The following is a 12,357-nucleotide window of genomic DNA, read 5'->3' as shown; positions in this document are numbered from 1 at the left end:
GGCACAAAAACAGAAACATAGATCAATGGAACAAGATAGAAAGCCCAGAGATAAACCCATGCACCTATGGTCAACTAATCTATGACAAAGGAGGCAAGGATATACAATGGAGAAAAGACAGCCTCTTCAATAAGTGGTACTGGGAAAACTAGACAGCTACATGTAAAAGAATGAACTTAGAACATTCCCTAACACCATACACAAAAATATACTCAAAATGGATTTGAGACCTAAATGTAAGACTGGACACTATAAAACTCTTAGAGGAAAACATAGGAAGAACACTCTGTGACATAAATCACAGCAAGATCTTTTTTGATCCACATCCTAGAGTAATGGAAATAAAAACAAAAATAAACAAATGGGACCTAATGAAACTTTAAAAGAGAAAAGCAAAATAAGCCCACTGATTGCTGTATAGGTATAGGTGAGAGTTAAAAGATACCAATAAACACTGATGCATCAGATAATAATAAGTTAACTAAGAAGAGACTAACTGTATTAGAAGAGATATTAGTACATACAGAGTGAAGTAAGTCAGAAAGAGAAAAACAAATATATTTAACACATATATGTGGACTCTAGAAAAACGGTACAGGTGAACCAGTTTGCAAGGCAGAAATAGAGACACAGATGTAGAGAACAAACATATGGACACCAAGGGGCGGGGGGGGGGGGGGGGGGATGAATTGGGAGATTGGGATTGACATGTATACACTGATGTGTGTGAAATGGATGACTAATAGGAACCTCCTGTATAAAAAAATAAAATTAAATTTAAAAATTAAATAAAAATTAAAAAAAAAGAAAATACTAGGTGAATAAACAAAACCAGAAATGCTGAAGTGGCAATATTAACATAAAATTGGCATTTAAGATTAAAAGCAGGGCTTCCCTGGTGGCGCAGTGGTTGAGAGTCCGCCTGCCGAGTGTAAATTGATAACAGCCACTGTGGAGAACAGTATGGAGGTTCCTTAAAAAACTAAAATTACCATATGATCCAGCAATCCCACTACTGGGCATATACCCTGAGAAAACCACGGAGCGGCTGGGCCCGTGAGCCATGGCCGCTGAGCCTGTGCGTTCGGAGCCTGTGTTCCGCAACAGGAGAGGCGACACAGTGAGAGGCCCATGTACCGCAAAAAAAAATAATAAAAAAGATTAAAAGCAATAAACAGGAAATAGATATTATATAATGGTAAAAGGCTATATACTAAAGGCTTTTAAACAAGTAAAATATTTGCTTTAAGTTTGCTTTTTAACTTTTATAATTCTCAAATCCAATAATTTTTCATATAATTTTTTTCTAATAGTTTTATGACATCATTGTTTGTAGTTAATTCTCTACTACATTTCGACTCTGGTGCATGATAGTAGTTAAAGGTCTGCATTTTTTTCAAGTTGTTAATCAAGTGATAATTATGAAGAGAAAGAAACGGGCACGACACATTTTTTAACAAATTAAATTATCATATATACTTAGGTCTTTCTGTGTTCAACTGATCCATTTGCCAGTTGTTGAGCCAATCACGTGCATTAATATTTTCTGTAGCTTTACGATAAAAGTCTATTGGTAGAGAGTCCCTTGTTACTCTTCATTTTCAGAATTTTCTAAGTGTAATTTGTTCTTCTCAATCACTTCAGCACTTTCAAAATCAATCCCTAAGATTTTGAATGTTGTTGCATTATATACATAAATGAATTTTAAGACTTTTAAAGGAAATACTAATGAACAATAAATATTTCAGAAAAATACTGACTTCTAATCAAAGAAACAAAATCTTGGGGATTCAAAATTTCACCATTAAAAAAAATTTTTTTTTAATTGAAGTATAGTTGATTTACAATATTGTATTAGTTTCGGGTGTACAGCATAGTGATTCAGTTTTTCTTTTTCAGATTATATTCCATTATAGGTTACTACAAGATATTTGATATAATTCCTTGTGCTATACGGTAAATCCTTGTTGCTTATCTATTTTATATATAGTATAATAGTTTGCATCTGTTAGTCGCACACTCGTAATCTGTCCCTCCCCCTCTCCTTCTCTCCTTTGGTAACCATAAGTTTGTTTTCTGTCTGTGAATCTGTTTCTGTTTTGTATATAGATTCATTTGTATTATTTAAAAATTTTTATTGAAATATAGTTGATTTACAGTATTATATTAGTTTCAGGTGTACAGCATAGTGATTCAGTATTTTTACAGATAAGTCTCCATTAAAAGTTATTACAAGATAATGGCTATAATTCCCTGTGCTATACAATATATCCTTCTTGCTTATCTATTTTAGACATAGTAGTTTGTATCTCTTAATCCCATAGCCCTACCTTGCCCCTCCCCCCTTGGTAAGAACTAGTTTGTTTTCTATATCTGTGAATCTGTTTCTGTTTTGCATATACATTCATTTGTATTATTGTTTAGATTCCACATTACAAGTGATATCAGACAGTAAAAAATAAAGTGAGTGTGTTCCTTACCTTGGCTCTACCTTCCCTCCAGACAGCAAATAACAGCAAACTTATTACTCGAGTGCACTCATTATCTTTGCTTCAATATTTTCAGCTACTTGATTCCAAATGGCCCCTTCATACGTTTTAAGTATGCTTGGCTCTCTCTTTTCGTAAACAAACATGTAAATTAATAAATAGCTAGGCACTCTCTTGACACCAGCAGCCCTCTCTACCCAAGTAACCTGGTTTTTCCTAAGGGAAGATCAGCTACACCTGCATCTACTTCATTTCTCGCTCTTCATTCCAGTAAATCAGCATCCTGGAGGCCCTCAGCATCCTTCCTCTGACATCATTTACGGCACTGTCATCAGTTTCATATTCGTGTCCCTAACGGATGGCTTTTGGTCTTCCGTGTGCTTGAGGTTACTGTAGCATTTGACATGGTACACCAGTCTTTTCCAGAAGTTTTCTTGGGTTTTAGGGCAAAATCCAAGAAAATCCCCTTGTATCGCTCAGCTGTTCTCAGTCTCCTTCACAGGAATTTCTTCTGTGTGTCTCTTAAACATGGGTGCTCCCAAGACTGCTCCTCTTGGCAGTCCTCTCTTCTTACCCCACGTGCTCTTCAGGGCTCAGGGCTGACATGTAGCCGCTCTGCACCTGTGAAGCCATGCTTGTTGTTAACTTAGTGCGCTCTTTCCTTATCTGATGGGAAAGAACCTCTACTCTGAGCCAGCCGAATACCTCCCACCTGCCCCCCGTCACGCCTCCCTTCTCCACATCTCAGCCTTCCCATGGCCCAGAAACAGAAGTGGTAGCACCCGGCAGGGCAGGGCCACCAGGACCTGTGGCGGCTCCTCTGTTCTCTTCGGCCAGTGTCTGTGCCGTCCCCTTGTTAATACTTTTCATAATATACCTACATCAACTCCCATGGCTGTAACTAACACCGGTATGGTGGTCAGACCCAAATCTCGTTTCAGTTTAGGGCTCTCTTGAGTGTTCTAGTTAAGTTCAGTGTTCTACACAGCCATCATTTAAGGAGCACCTCCTGCATCAGGCTTTGCCACATGCTGGGCATTCAGAAGACACAATCCTCATTCATTCATTCGTTCACTCGTTCAGCAGTATTTATTGAGAACCTGTCACATGCCAAGCACCGTGATGGGTGCTAAAATACAGTAGCACTCAAAGCAAAAGTGGTTTCGAATGACATAAAGCTTCCATTCTATCAATATCTGGGGTAGAGTGAGATGAGTAGTTATTTAGTTTTATTTATGATAAATGCAATGAAGGAGAAATACAGAGTACTGTGAGATCATATAAAAGGTGAACCTAGCCTTGTCTCAGGGGAGGTGTGTGTCTGCCACGGCAGAAGTGGCATTTAGGTTGAGATGTAAAGGATAAAAATGTATTTCATTTTCAAGTTCTTATTATGTGTGACATGCACTGCTCTGAAATATTACAGATGTTAACTCACTTAATCCTCATAAGAAACCTGTGAGGTAGGTACCAGCATCCTCTCCTGTTTATAATGGGGAAACCGAGGCACAGAGAGGTAGTGTGACTTGCCCAAACTCACAGCAATCATAAGTAGTGTGCTCCAAACCTATCGCTTCCTGCCTTGTATGATCTACTCAACTTCAGATCTTGAGACCCTCCCCGCCCCCCAGCTCGGGTTTACCCTGTTTCTAAGTCACCTCTCTCTAAGGCTGGCCATATATTGGAAGCCTCCAATGCCCTGAATTTGTTTTAGTTGACCTGAGCTCAGTGTTAACCATTGCTCGTGGAAAATGATGACTCACTGGGTGCCCACGGAGCTGCAGCTTCACTCCCAACCTCGGAATAGGCCTCATAACCAGGCTCCAGATTAACATTTCTGTTTCCCTGAGAGAGCAGACAACCTGCTCTGTGTCTGACCACACTGCCCCAGGGTTCCATCCTGGTGTCCCCCAAGGGGCAAGATACACTCCTGCAGGAACCGGGGCCCTGCCCTACACTCGGAGGATCACCTACCTCACCCTCCAGACTGAGCCTCTTAGACACGGGTGCCAGCTCAGATTCGGCCCAAGGTTGCTACATCCCTTGGATGCTGTGATTTGAAAGCAAACCACACGCCTGTGGTAGAGAAAGGCTGGAGGCAATTCTCCTGCGTTGACACAGTAGGGGATTAGGCAAGTTGCTCAGCACCCAGCCCCCTGCTCAGACCGCGGCTCTCCACTGCCTCACTGGGTTACTTTTCTTGGCCCACCTGCTCAGAATTTCCACCCCTAAGGGTTTCCCCAAGTCCCTCTCTCTCTGCTCTCTCCACCTTCTCCATAACCTCATCCACATCACGTTCCCATGATTAACGGATGCTGATGACACCAATTCTCACTCCTTCCCAGTTCCTTCTCCTGAGTCATAAGCTTGTGTGGCCAATCACCTACAAGTTACCATGGCAGGGATGTCCCACAGGTACGCTAAACCCAAATTCCTCCTCCCATGTTCCCTCTATGAGTGGATGACATGCTACCCCTCCCCCACCCCGCCAGTTATCTGCTCACATCCCCCATGGAGAACCTCCCTGGACTCCACACTCCCTCTCCTGCCTCACGTTAACCTCACCTTATCTGGGCAGCTCTACCTCTAAATCATCACCTGCCTCTGTTCACTTTCCTCTTTCCCCACCGCCGTAATCCATAGCTACAGCTTTGATGTAATTTCTTCAGGAAGACTTTCTTGACCTTATCTTCCTTACCCGCCCCCCGCACATAGACACACACACCCAAGTCTGGGATCCGTTCCCCTCCTATGCATGCTTCCCCCATTACAGCACTTATTGTGCTGTATCACGGTTGTCTCCTGTGTGTGCAGGGCAGGCTGTGTAGACATGCAGCCTGGGTGGTGGCACATGGTACCATGTTTAGAAGAACCCCGCACTTGGCTTAATGCTCTGCTGTTGCCATCTTGAAACTTTTAATAATTTTTGAACCTGAGACCCCATTTTTATTCTGTGCTGGGCTCTGCCAGTTGTGTGTTCCCACCAGCTGTAAGCTCCGTGAGGGCAGGGAAACATCTGACTTGTTCGAAATGCGTTCTCAGCACCTGGTACTTTGACTGTGTAAAAAGTGGGCAAGAAATATTTGCTGAGTAGTTGAACCACTCAAGAGTCTAAAAGGCCCCACGTGTAAACGATCAGAATAATAGACACCTTGCAGTGGTACTGTGTGCATTCACCGCGGCGATGGCCATAAGGCATCTAACACAGCCTCTGCCACCTAAAGTGCTCTCAGCCAGTGTTCGTTCCTTTCTTTTTATGCTACAGCTGCCCCAGAGTTCTAATTTAAAATGGTATCTGGGCAGCAGCCTCTCCTAACTTTCTACTAAGATATTTATTGAGACTGGATAAGATGAGATCCCACTAGAAATTAAAATGAATAGGCAGCCGGAATCTGGGAGGCACCCCCATAACTGAGAGGCCAGCAAGATTGACTGAGAAACTCCTACCCTGGCTTTGTTGCATGATGCACCCCTGCTTCCCCTCACAAATGCAGATTACACACAAAGAGTTAAGAAGATGCTCAGTAATGCCCCAGTTTCTTCCCACTGACTTGCAAAGCGGACAGCCTTCCAACCCATATGTGTCAGTGGAGAAGACCAGTGAAGCTGGACCAGATGAGTGAGGAGAGAACAGCAAGAGTAAGCTGGAGAGGGAGGCAGGGCCAGGACTCTGCAGGACACTGTAAGGATTTAGATGTGTCTTACGTGCGATGAAATGCCACTGGTATGTTTTAAGCAGGGCAGTGACAGTGGCTGTGGAGGCTGACATGGTGGAGGATAAGCAGGCAGACCAGGAGGTTCTTACAATAACCTGGACAAAGGGTGACAATGGATGGAACCAGAGCAGTGGCAACGGCGACAGAAAGAACTGGACAGACGGGCTTCCCTGGTGGTGCAGTGGTTGAGAGCCCACCTGCCGATGCAGGGGACACGGGTTCGTGCCCCGGTCCGGGAAGATCCCACATGCTGCAGAGCGGCTGGGCCCGTGAGCCATGGCCGCTGAGCCTGTGCGTCCGGAGCCTGCGCTCCACAACGGGAGAGGCCACAGCAGTGAGAGGCCCGCATACCACAAAAAAAAAAAAAAAAAAAAAAAAAAAAGGGCATATTAGAGTGGGGCATATTTACCAGTAGAATGGACAGAACCCAGAGACTGACCAGCTACGTGGATATCGAGAGAAAGGGGTGTCATGGACAACCCAATGATCAGTCAGCTAATCCACGATGATGCTTGTTACAAATGAGCTCAAAACTGGTTGGCTTAGAACAAGAAGCATCTTCTTTTTTCTTTCCTATGTGTCTGTGTTGGCCAGCATGGCTCTGCCTCGGAATTTACACTGGCAGGGCTGGGCTCTGGGCTCTGAGTTTGGTCAGCTCTGCCCGTCATTCTAGTAGCAACTCTGGGTATATTCTTCTCATGTTGATAAGCAGGAATGCGAAAGTCAAGCCAAACCACACAGCATATATAAAGCCCCCACAGGCATCATGTCTGCTCACATTCCATGGGCCAAAGCATGTCAAATGGACAAGCCCAAAGTCAGTGTGTCAGAGAAATATACTCTACCCCTTAGTGAGGGGTGGAGAGTGAGATAATACTGCTGAACAGTATTTCCATCTATCACACCAAGTTTCTGGAATGAGCAACTCATAGGATGGAGGTCCTATTTACTTAATGAGTAAAACTGGTTAAGAGAAATAGGTTCCCTCATGTATCAGTTAGCTTTTGCTGTATAACAAACTGTCCCAAAATACAGTGGCTTAAAACAACAATCAATTGTAAGTCCTCAAAATTCATTGTATTGCTAAAGTGGTTATTTTGGTCATAGCCAGGATGGCTGGTTTCTACTGGTATTGCTTACACATCTCTGCTCATCGGGAGGCTCAGCTGGTGCTGGCTCATATGGGATGGCCTCATTTACATATGTGGACATTGGCCCAATAATAGGTGGAACAGTGGCGATGACCAGGTCATTTGTCTCTCATTGTCAGGCAGGCTAGTGAGGCTCGTTCACAGTGAAGTGGTCACAAGGTTCCCAAGAGCAGCAAGAGAAGGCAAGTCCCAAAGTGCTACAAACACTTTTCAGGCATCTGTTTGCATCACGTTTGTTAATGTCCTGTTGACCAGTGCAAACCACGAGGCCAAGATCAGATTCAAGAGATGGAGAAATAAACCTCACTTCTTGATGGAATGAAGTACAGAGTTACATTGCAATTAAGTGTGCATGTAAGAATGAAAAGCATTTGTGACCACACTTGCAGTCTACCACACTTCACTACAACAGAGATACACTCTCATTTACAAAACACGAACTCTAAGCACTCTACAAGTATCAGATTTTCTAACGCTCATAACAATCCCATGATGCAGGTACTGTTATTATTCTCATTTTACAGGTGAGGAAACTGAGACACAAATAGGTTGAGTAACTTCAGTAACTTGCCCCAGATCACACAGCTCATAGGGGATTTGAACCACACTGAGTGGCCCCAGAGTTTGTGCTCTGCACCACTGCACTATACTAACTCTTAATGGGATACTCTGCCTTCTCGTCATCCTCTTCCTCCTCCAATAATAATAATAATAATAGAAACTGGGAGCTGGACAGACTACTTCCAGCAGTATATCTGAGAAAGAAAGCTGACCATCACCTACATGAACAAAGAGCAGAGCAAAAGGCACATCCAGATGGATCATGTTTCCCTTTGAGAATGAATCAAGAAGAAAAGAGCAACTTTGTGGGTCCTATGAAGACTGGGCTACATTGCAATAGCTTCCCTCAATTTGATGTTTGAGAAAGTTTTTAAGTACATTTTTTACTTGTATTCTCCTTTATCACTTTGGTTACTTGACTTTTGTTTTCTATTCTATACTCATAGCCAGATTTCTTTTTTTAATACAGAAACATTTCAAACAGGTAAGAATGTACCAATAATAATAGATACTTCCGTGTCCATTCTAATTATTAAACAGATATTAATGATTTTCCAAATTTCTTTAAGTTCTCACTTTTAAAAAAGAGAATAAGACATTATAGGTGGCTAGTATCAGTTAGCTTTTGCTGCATAACAAAGCACCCCCAAGTGGTAGCTTAAATGAGCAACTATTTAGTTCTCAATTCCAGATGAAAATGAGAGTCAGAGAGGATACGTCTGATCATAAGCATGTGGCAGAGATGATAAAAGAACCTAATTCTTTGCACTTTTGGTCCAAGGGTTTTTCTACTGAGCCATCCATTTTAGAGAAGGAATTCAATGGATATTTTTCTAGACATTCTGTGGGGATGTTTCTGGGTATTTCTAAAGAACTCTAGAGGTTAGTTGCACCAGTCAGTAGGTCTCATGTTATGTCAGAAGTTCTGCTTTTCCATTTTCTTTAACACAATCCTTTCTGACTATCTGAGTGATATATTTCACCATAATACTTCAGAGTATTGTTTTCAGTGAGTCTTATTCTCCTACTACTGTTCCCTAAATGATTAGGTGAATCCACCTAAGAAAATATCTATAAAACTGGGGTATATTACCTTGATCAGTTAGAACAGTGGTTCTCAAACTTTAGTGTGCATCAGAATCACCTAAAGAGCTGGTTAAAATACAGATTACTGTGCCCCCAGACCCAGACTTCCTAGTTCTGTAGGTCTGGGTGGGCCCAAGGATTTGCATTTCTAAGTTCCTTAGTGACGCTGATGCTGCTGGTCTGGGGACCATGCAAGAATCACTGAACTAAAGTAAAGAGAAGAGTCACGCAAGTGTACCATACATAAGATTTATGTTACAAGCACATTTTTTGTGGTATTATCTATAATAATAAAAATCAAAAACTACCAAAATGTCCAACAATACAAGACTTTTAAAATAACTTCACATAATATCAAATGAAGAAAAGCAAGTTATCTTAATGTTGTGTATCTATGTATGTACACATACATACTTGGATTAATATTGACTGACAAAGTGTTAAAACGAAAAGTTATTTTTACTTTTTTCTGTGTGCTTTTCTACATTTCTTAGTTTTTCAATGGCCATATTTTGCTTTCGTGTAATAAAAAAAGTTATTAAAAATAAGCGTTATAAAGTGTTTTAAGTACAAAAAAGATGAATAACTGAATTCAGCCATGATTGATATTTCTCTTATTACTTGCTTATATCCAGCAATACTTAATCGCCTCAGAAAATGTTACTCTCAGAATATTGTTTGAGAATATCCTAAGATAAAATATCTTGTCAGTCTTCATACATAATCAGCATCAGAACTGGTCATGTACAAGCGAGGCAGGATCACTTAGTATTCAGCACACTGACTCTAGGGCCAGATTTCCTGAGTTTGAACCTTGTACTCTGCCACGATATCACTGGGCAAAGCTTCTTAACCAATGATGTGTTCGTTTCTTCATCTGTAAAATAGGGATGATCACAGTACCTACATGATAGGGTTGTTGTGAGGGTCAAATGAAATAAGAAACTTAATAACTGTTAGCTATTGTTATTTTTGTTTTAATTCAGCAGTTGCCTATTACTAGCAAACACTCATTAATATGTTTTCTGTTTTTCTTATGTCTAGATCTGGATGTGTGGAGGCCAACTCTTTATACTCCCCTGCTCTCGAGTAGGACATATTGACAAGCAACACACTGCAAACCACGCTGGAATTTTAAAAGCCTTGGCATATAATAATCTCAGGCTGGTGCACACTTGGCTAGATGAATACAAGGTGAAGGATACGTCCCTGGTTTGGAAAGATGAGTGAGAGTACAGAGAGGGACTGGCTCTAAAGAAGCCTTCTGCTGCTTTCTAGATACCAATTTTTGTACTTTTCCTTAAATTAGGGCAACCCTTCGGCTGTTCACCCACCCATTTTCAGACGCTATTCTCAATTTGTTCATTTTAAGCTGCTACACTTGCACCTTACTCTTTTTTTTTTTTAAATCTCTAGGGAAACTCAAGTTTCTCAGAAGTAAACCAACCAACACGAGAAGGCTTTTTTCCCCCCTAGATCTATTTTCCTCCCCCCAAAGATTGCCCGTCTGAGGCAAATACCTCTCTCTGCCCCCATTCCCATGGGCAAATTTTGGATTCTCTTCCTCCACTACCAAGCTCCCGAGTGATGCGGCTGCAGCTGTTCTGGGGAGCCACACAAGAACCTCTGCTCCTTTCTTCTGTAACAGTCAAAGATTTTTACCTCAAAGCCAGGCCCCTTCAGTTGTGCATCTATCTCCCCATGGTTTAAGCCCCTTGCCGGGACCTTTAGAATGCACATACAGAGAACATACAGATGCAGCTTCATTTTAATTTGAAAGTTCAAACAAATTTGGACAGCAACAACAAGACCTCGTTTCAGATACATGGGTAGAAATCTGTAAGAATCTCTCTGTGACATTATATGTCCTGGTCTTGATCTTATATTTCTCTATTATTTTAAATTATAAAAGTAATAATACTCAATTTCTTGAGTAATCAGGGCCATATGAATTAAAACCTCAATGAGATATTTCTACATAGCCACCTAGATTGGCAAAATATTTTTATTTTTATTTTATTTTTGCGGTACGCGGGCCTCTCACTGCTGTGGCTTCTCCCGTTGCGGAGCGCAGGCTCCGGACGCGCAGGCTCAGCGGCCACGGCTCACGGGCTCAGCCGCTCCGCGGCACGTGGGATCTTCGCGGACCGGGGCACGAACCCGCGTCGCCCGCATCGGCAGGCGGGCTCTCAACCACTGCGCCACCAGGGAAGCCCAGGGCAAAACATTTTTAAAGTCTAATAGGACCATGTGTTGGCAAGCACAGGAAGTCTCAGACACTGGGTGGGAGTGTTAATTGTTACAAACTCACTTTGGAAAACAGTTTGGCAGTATCAAGTAATCAAAGACATGACTATCCCATGATCCAGCGATTCCATCCTGTATATACACTACAGAAAGCATGCTTTTGTGCACCAGAACACATGAACAAGAATGTTTATAAACAGCATTGTTTGTGTTAGCCAGAACTGAATACAACCCAAACGTTCATCAGGAGTAGAATGAATAAATATGATACGTTTAATGATATAATTCTATATAGCAATGAAAATTAATCAACTTTAAATATACATACAACAGTATAGGTAAATCTTCAAGATATAATGGTGAACAAAAGCAGCCAAACACAATAGAATATATACTGTATTTTTCCATTTCTATAACATTAAAAACAGGTAAAATCAAACCGTATAATCTATGTATGGATAATTAGATATCGATACTAGAAAGAAAAGCAAAGAAATGAATACATAATCAGGATAGCACTTCAAACTAAGAGAAAGCATTATGATCAGGAAAGGAAAGGCAAGGGCCTTCTGAGATGCTGATTATGTTCTATTTCTTGACTTAGGGTTTCTGGGGTTGATTTTTCAACAATTCACTGAGGTGCACATTTATTTTCTATGTGCTTTTTTTGGTATGTTTATTATATTTCCTGATTAAAAAAAATATTTTTAAAAAGGTAACGCATGCACATTTTTGTCTTACGGTACTGAAAAGCATGAAGTGAAAAGTAAGCTTTCTAAGCCCGTAGTTTCACCCCTCAGAAGTCACCACTAAATTACTGTCTATAGTTTCCTGTTAACATGCACATACACACGAGTATATATCCTTTTCTTTTACCTAACTCGATTTGAGCAGCAATATTTTGTTGTAATTTTTCCATTTATTAGTATAATTTAAAAACATACTTTCGGGCTTCCCTGGTGGCGCAGCGGTTGAGGGTCCGCCTGCCGACGCGGGGGACGCGGGTTCGAGCCCCGGTCCGGGAGGATCCCACGTGCCGCGGGGCGGCCGGGCCCGTGAGCCGTGGCCGCTGCGCCTGCGCGTCCGGAGCCTGTGCTCCGCAACGGG

The 12,357-nt window shown here is 41.8% G+C and overlaps 1 protein-coding gene across 1 annotated transcript in view; it reads left to right on the top strand.

The window, feature by feature from the left end:
* Positions 1 to 12,357, top strand: part of GALNTL5 (polypeptide N-acetylgalactosaminyltransferase like 5) — a 77,629-nt gene that overhangs the window by 58,441 nt on the left and 6,831 nt on the right. Inside the window, exon 9 of the mRNA XM_024130597.1 lies at positions 10,048 to 10,197. Coding sequence (XP_023986365.1) covers positions 10,048 to 10,197 — 150 coding nt within the window. The remainder of the gene's footprint in view (positions 1 to 10,047; positions 10,198 to 12,357) is intronic.

The sequence above is a fragment of the Physeter macrocephalus genome, chromosome 5, assembly GCF_002837175.3.
Source record: "Physeter macrocephalus isolate SW-GA chromosome 5, ASM283717v5, whole genome shotgun sequence".
NCBI lineage: Eukaryota > Metazoa > Chordata > Mammalia > Artiodactyla > Physeteridae > Physeter > Physeter macrocephalus.
The sequence above is the reverse complement of the archived record's forward strand: the minus strand, read 5'-3'. Positions and strand labels throughout refer to the sequence as shown.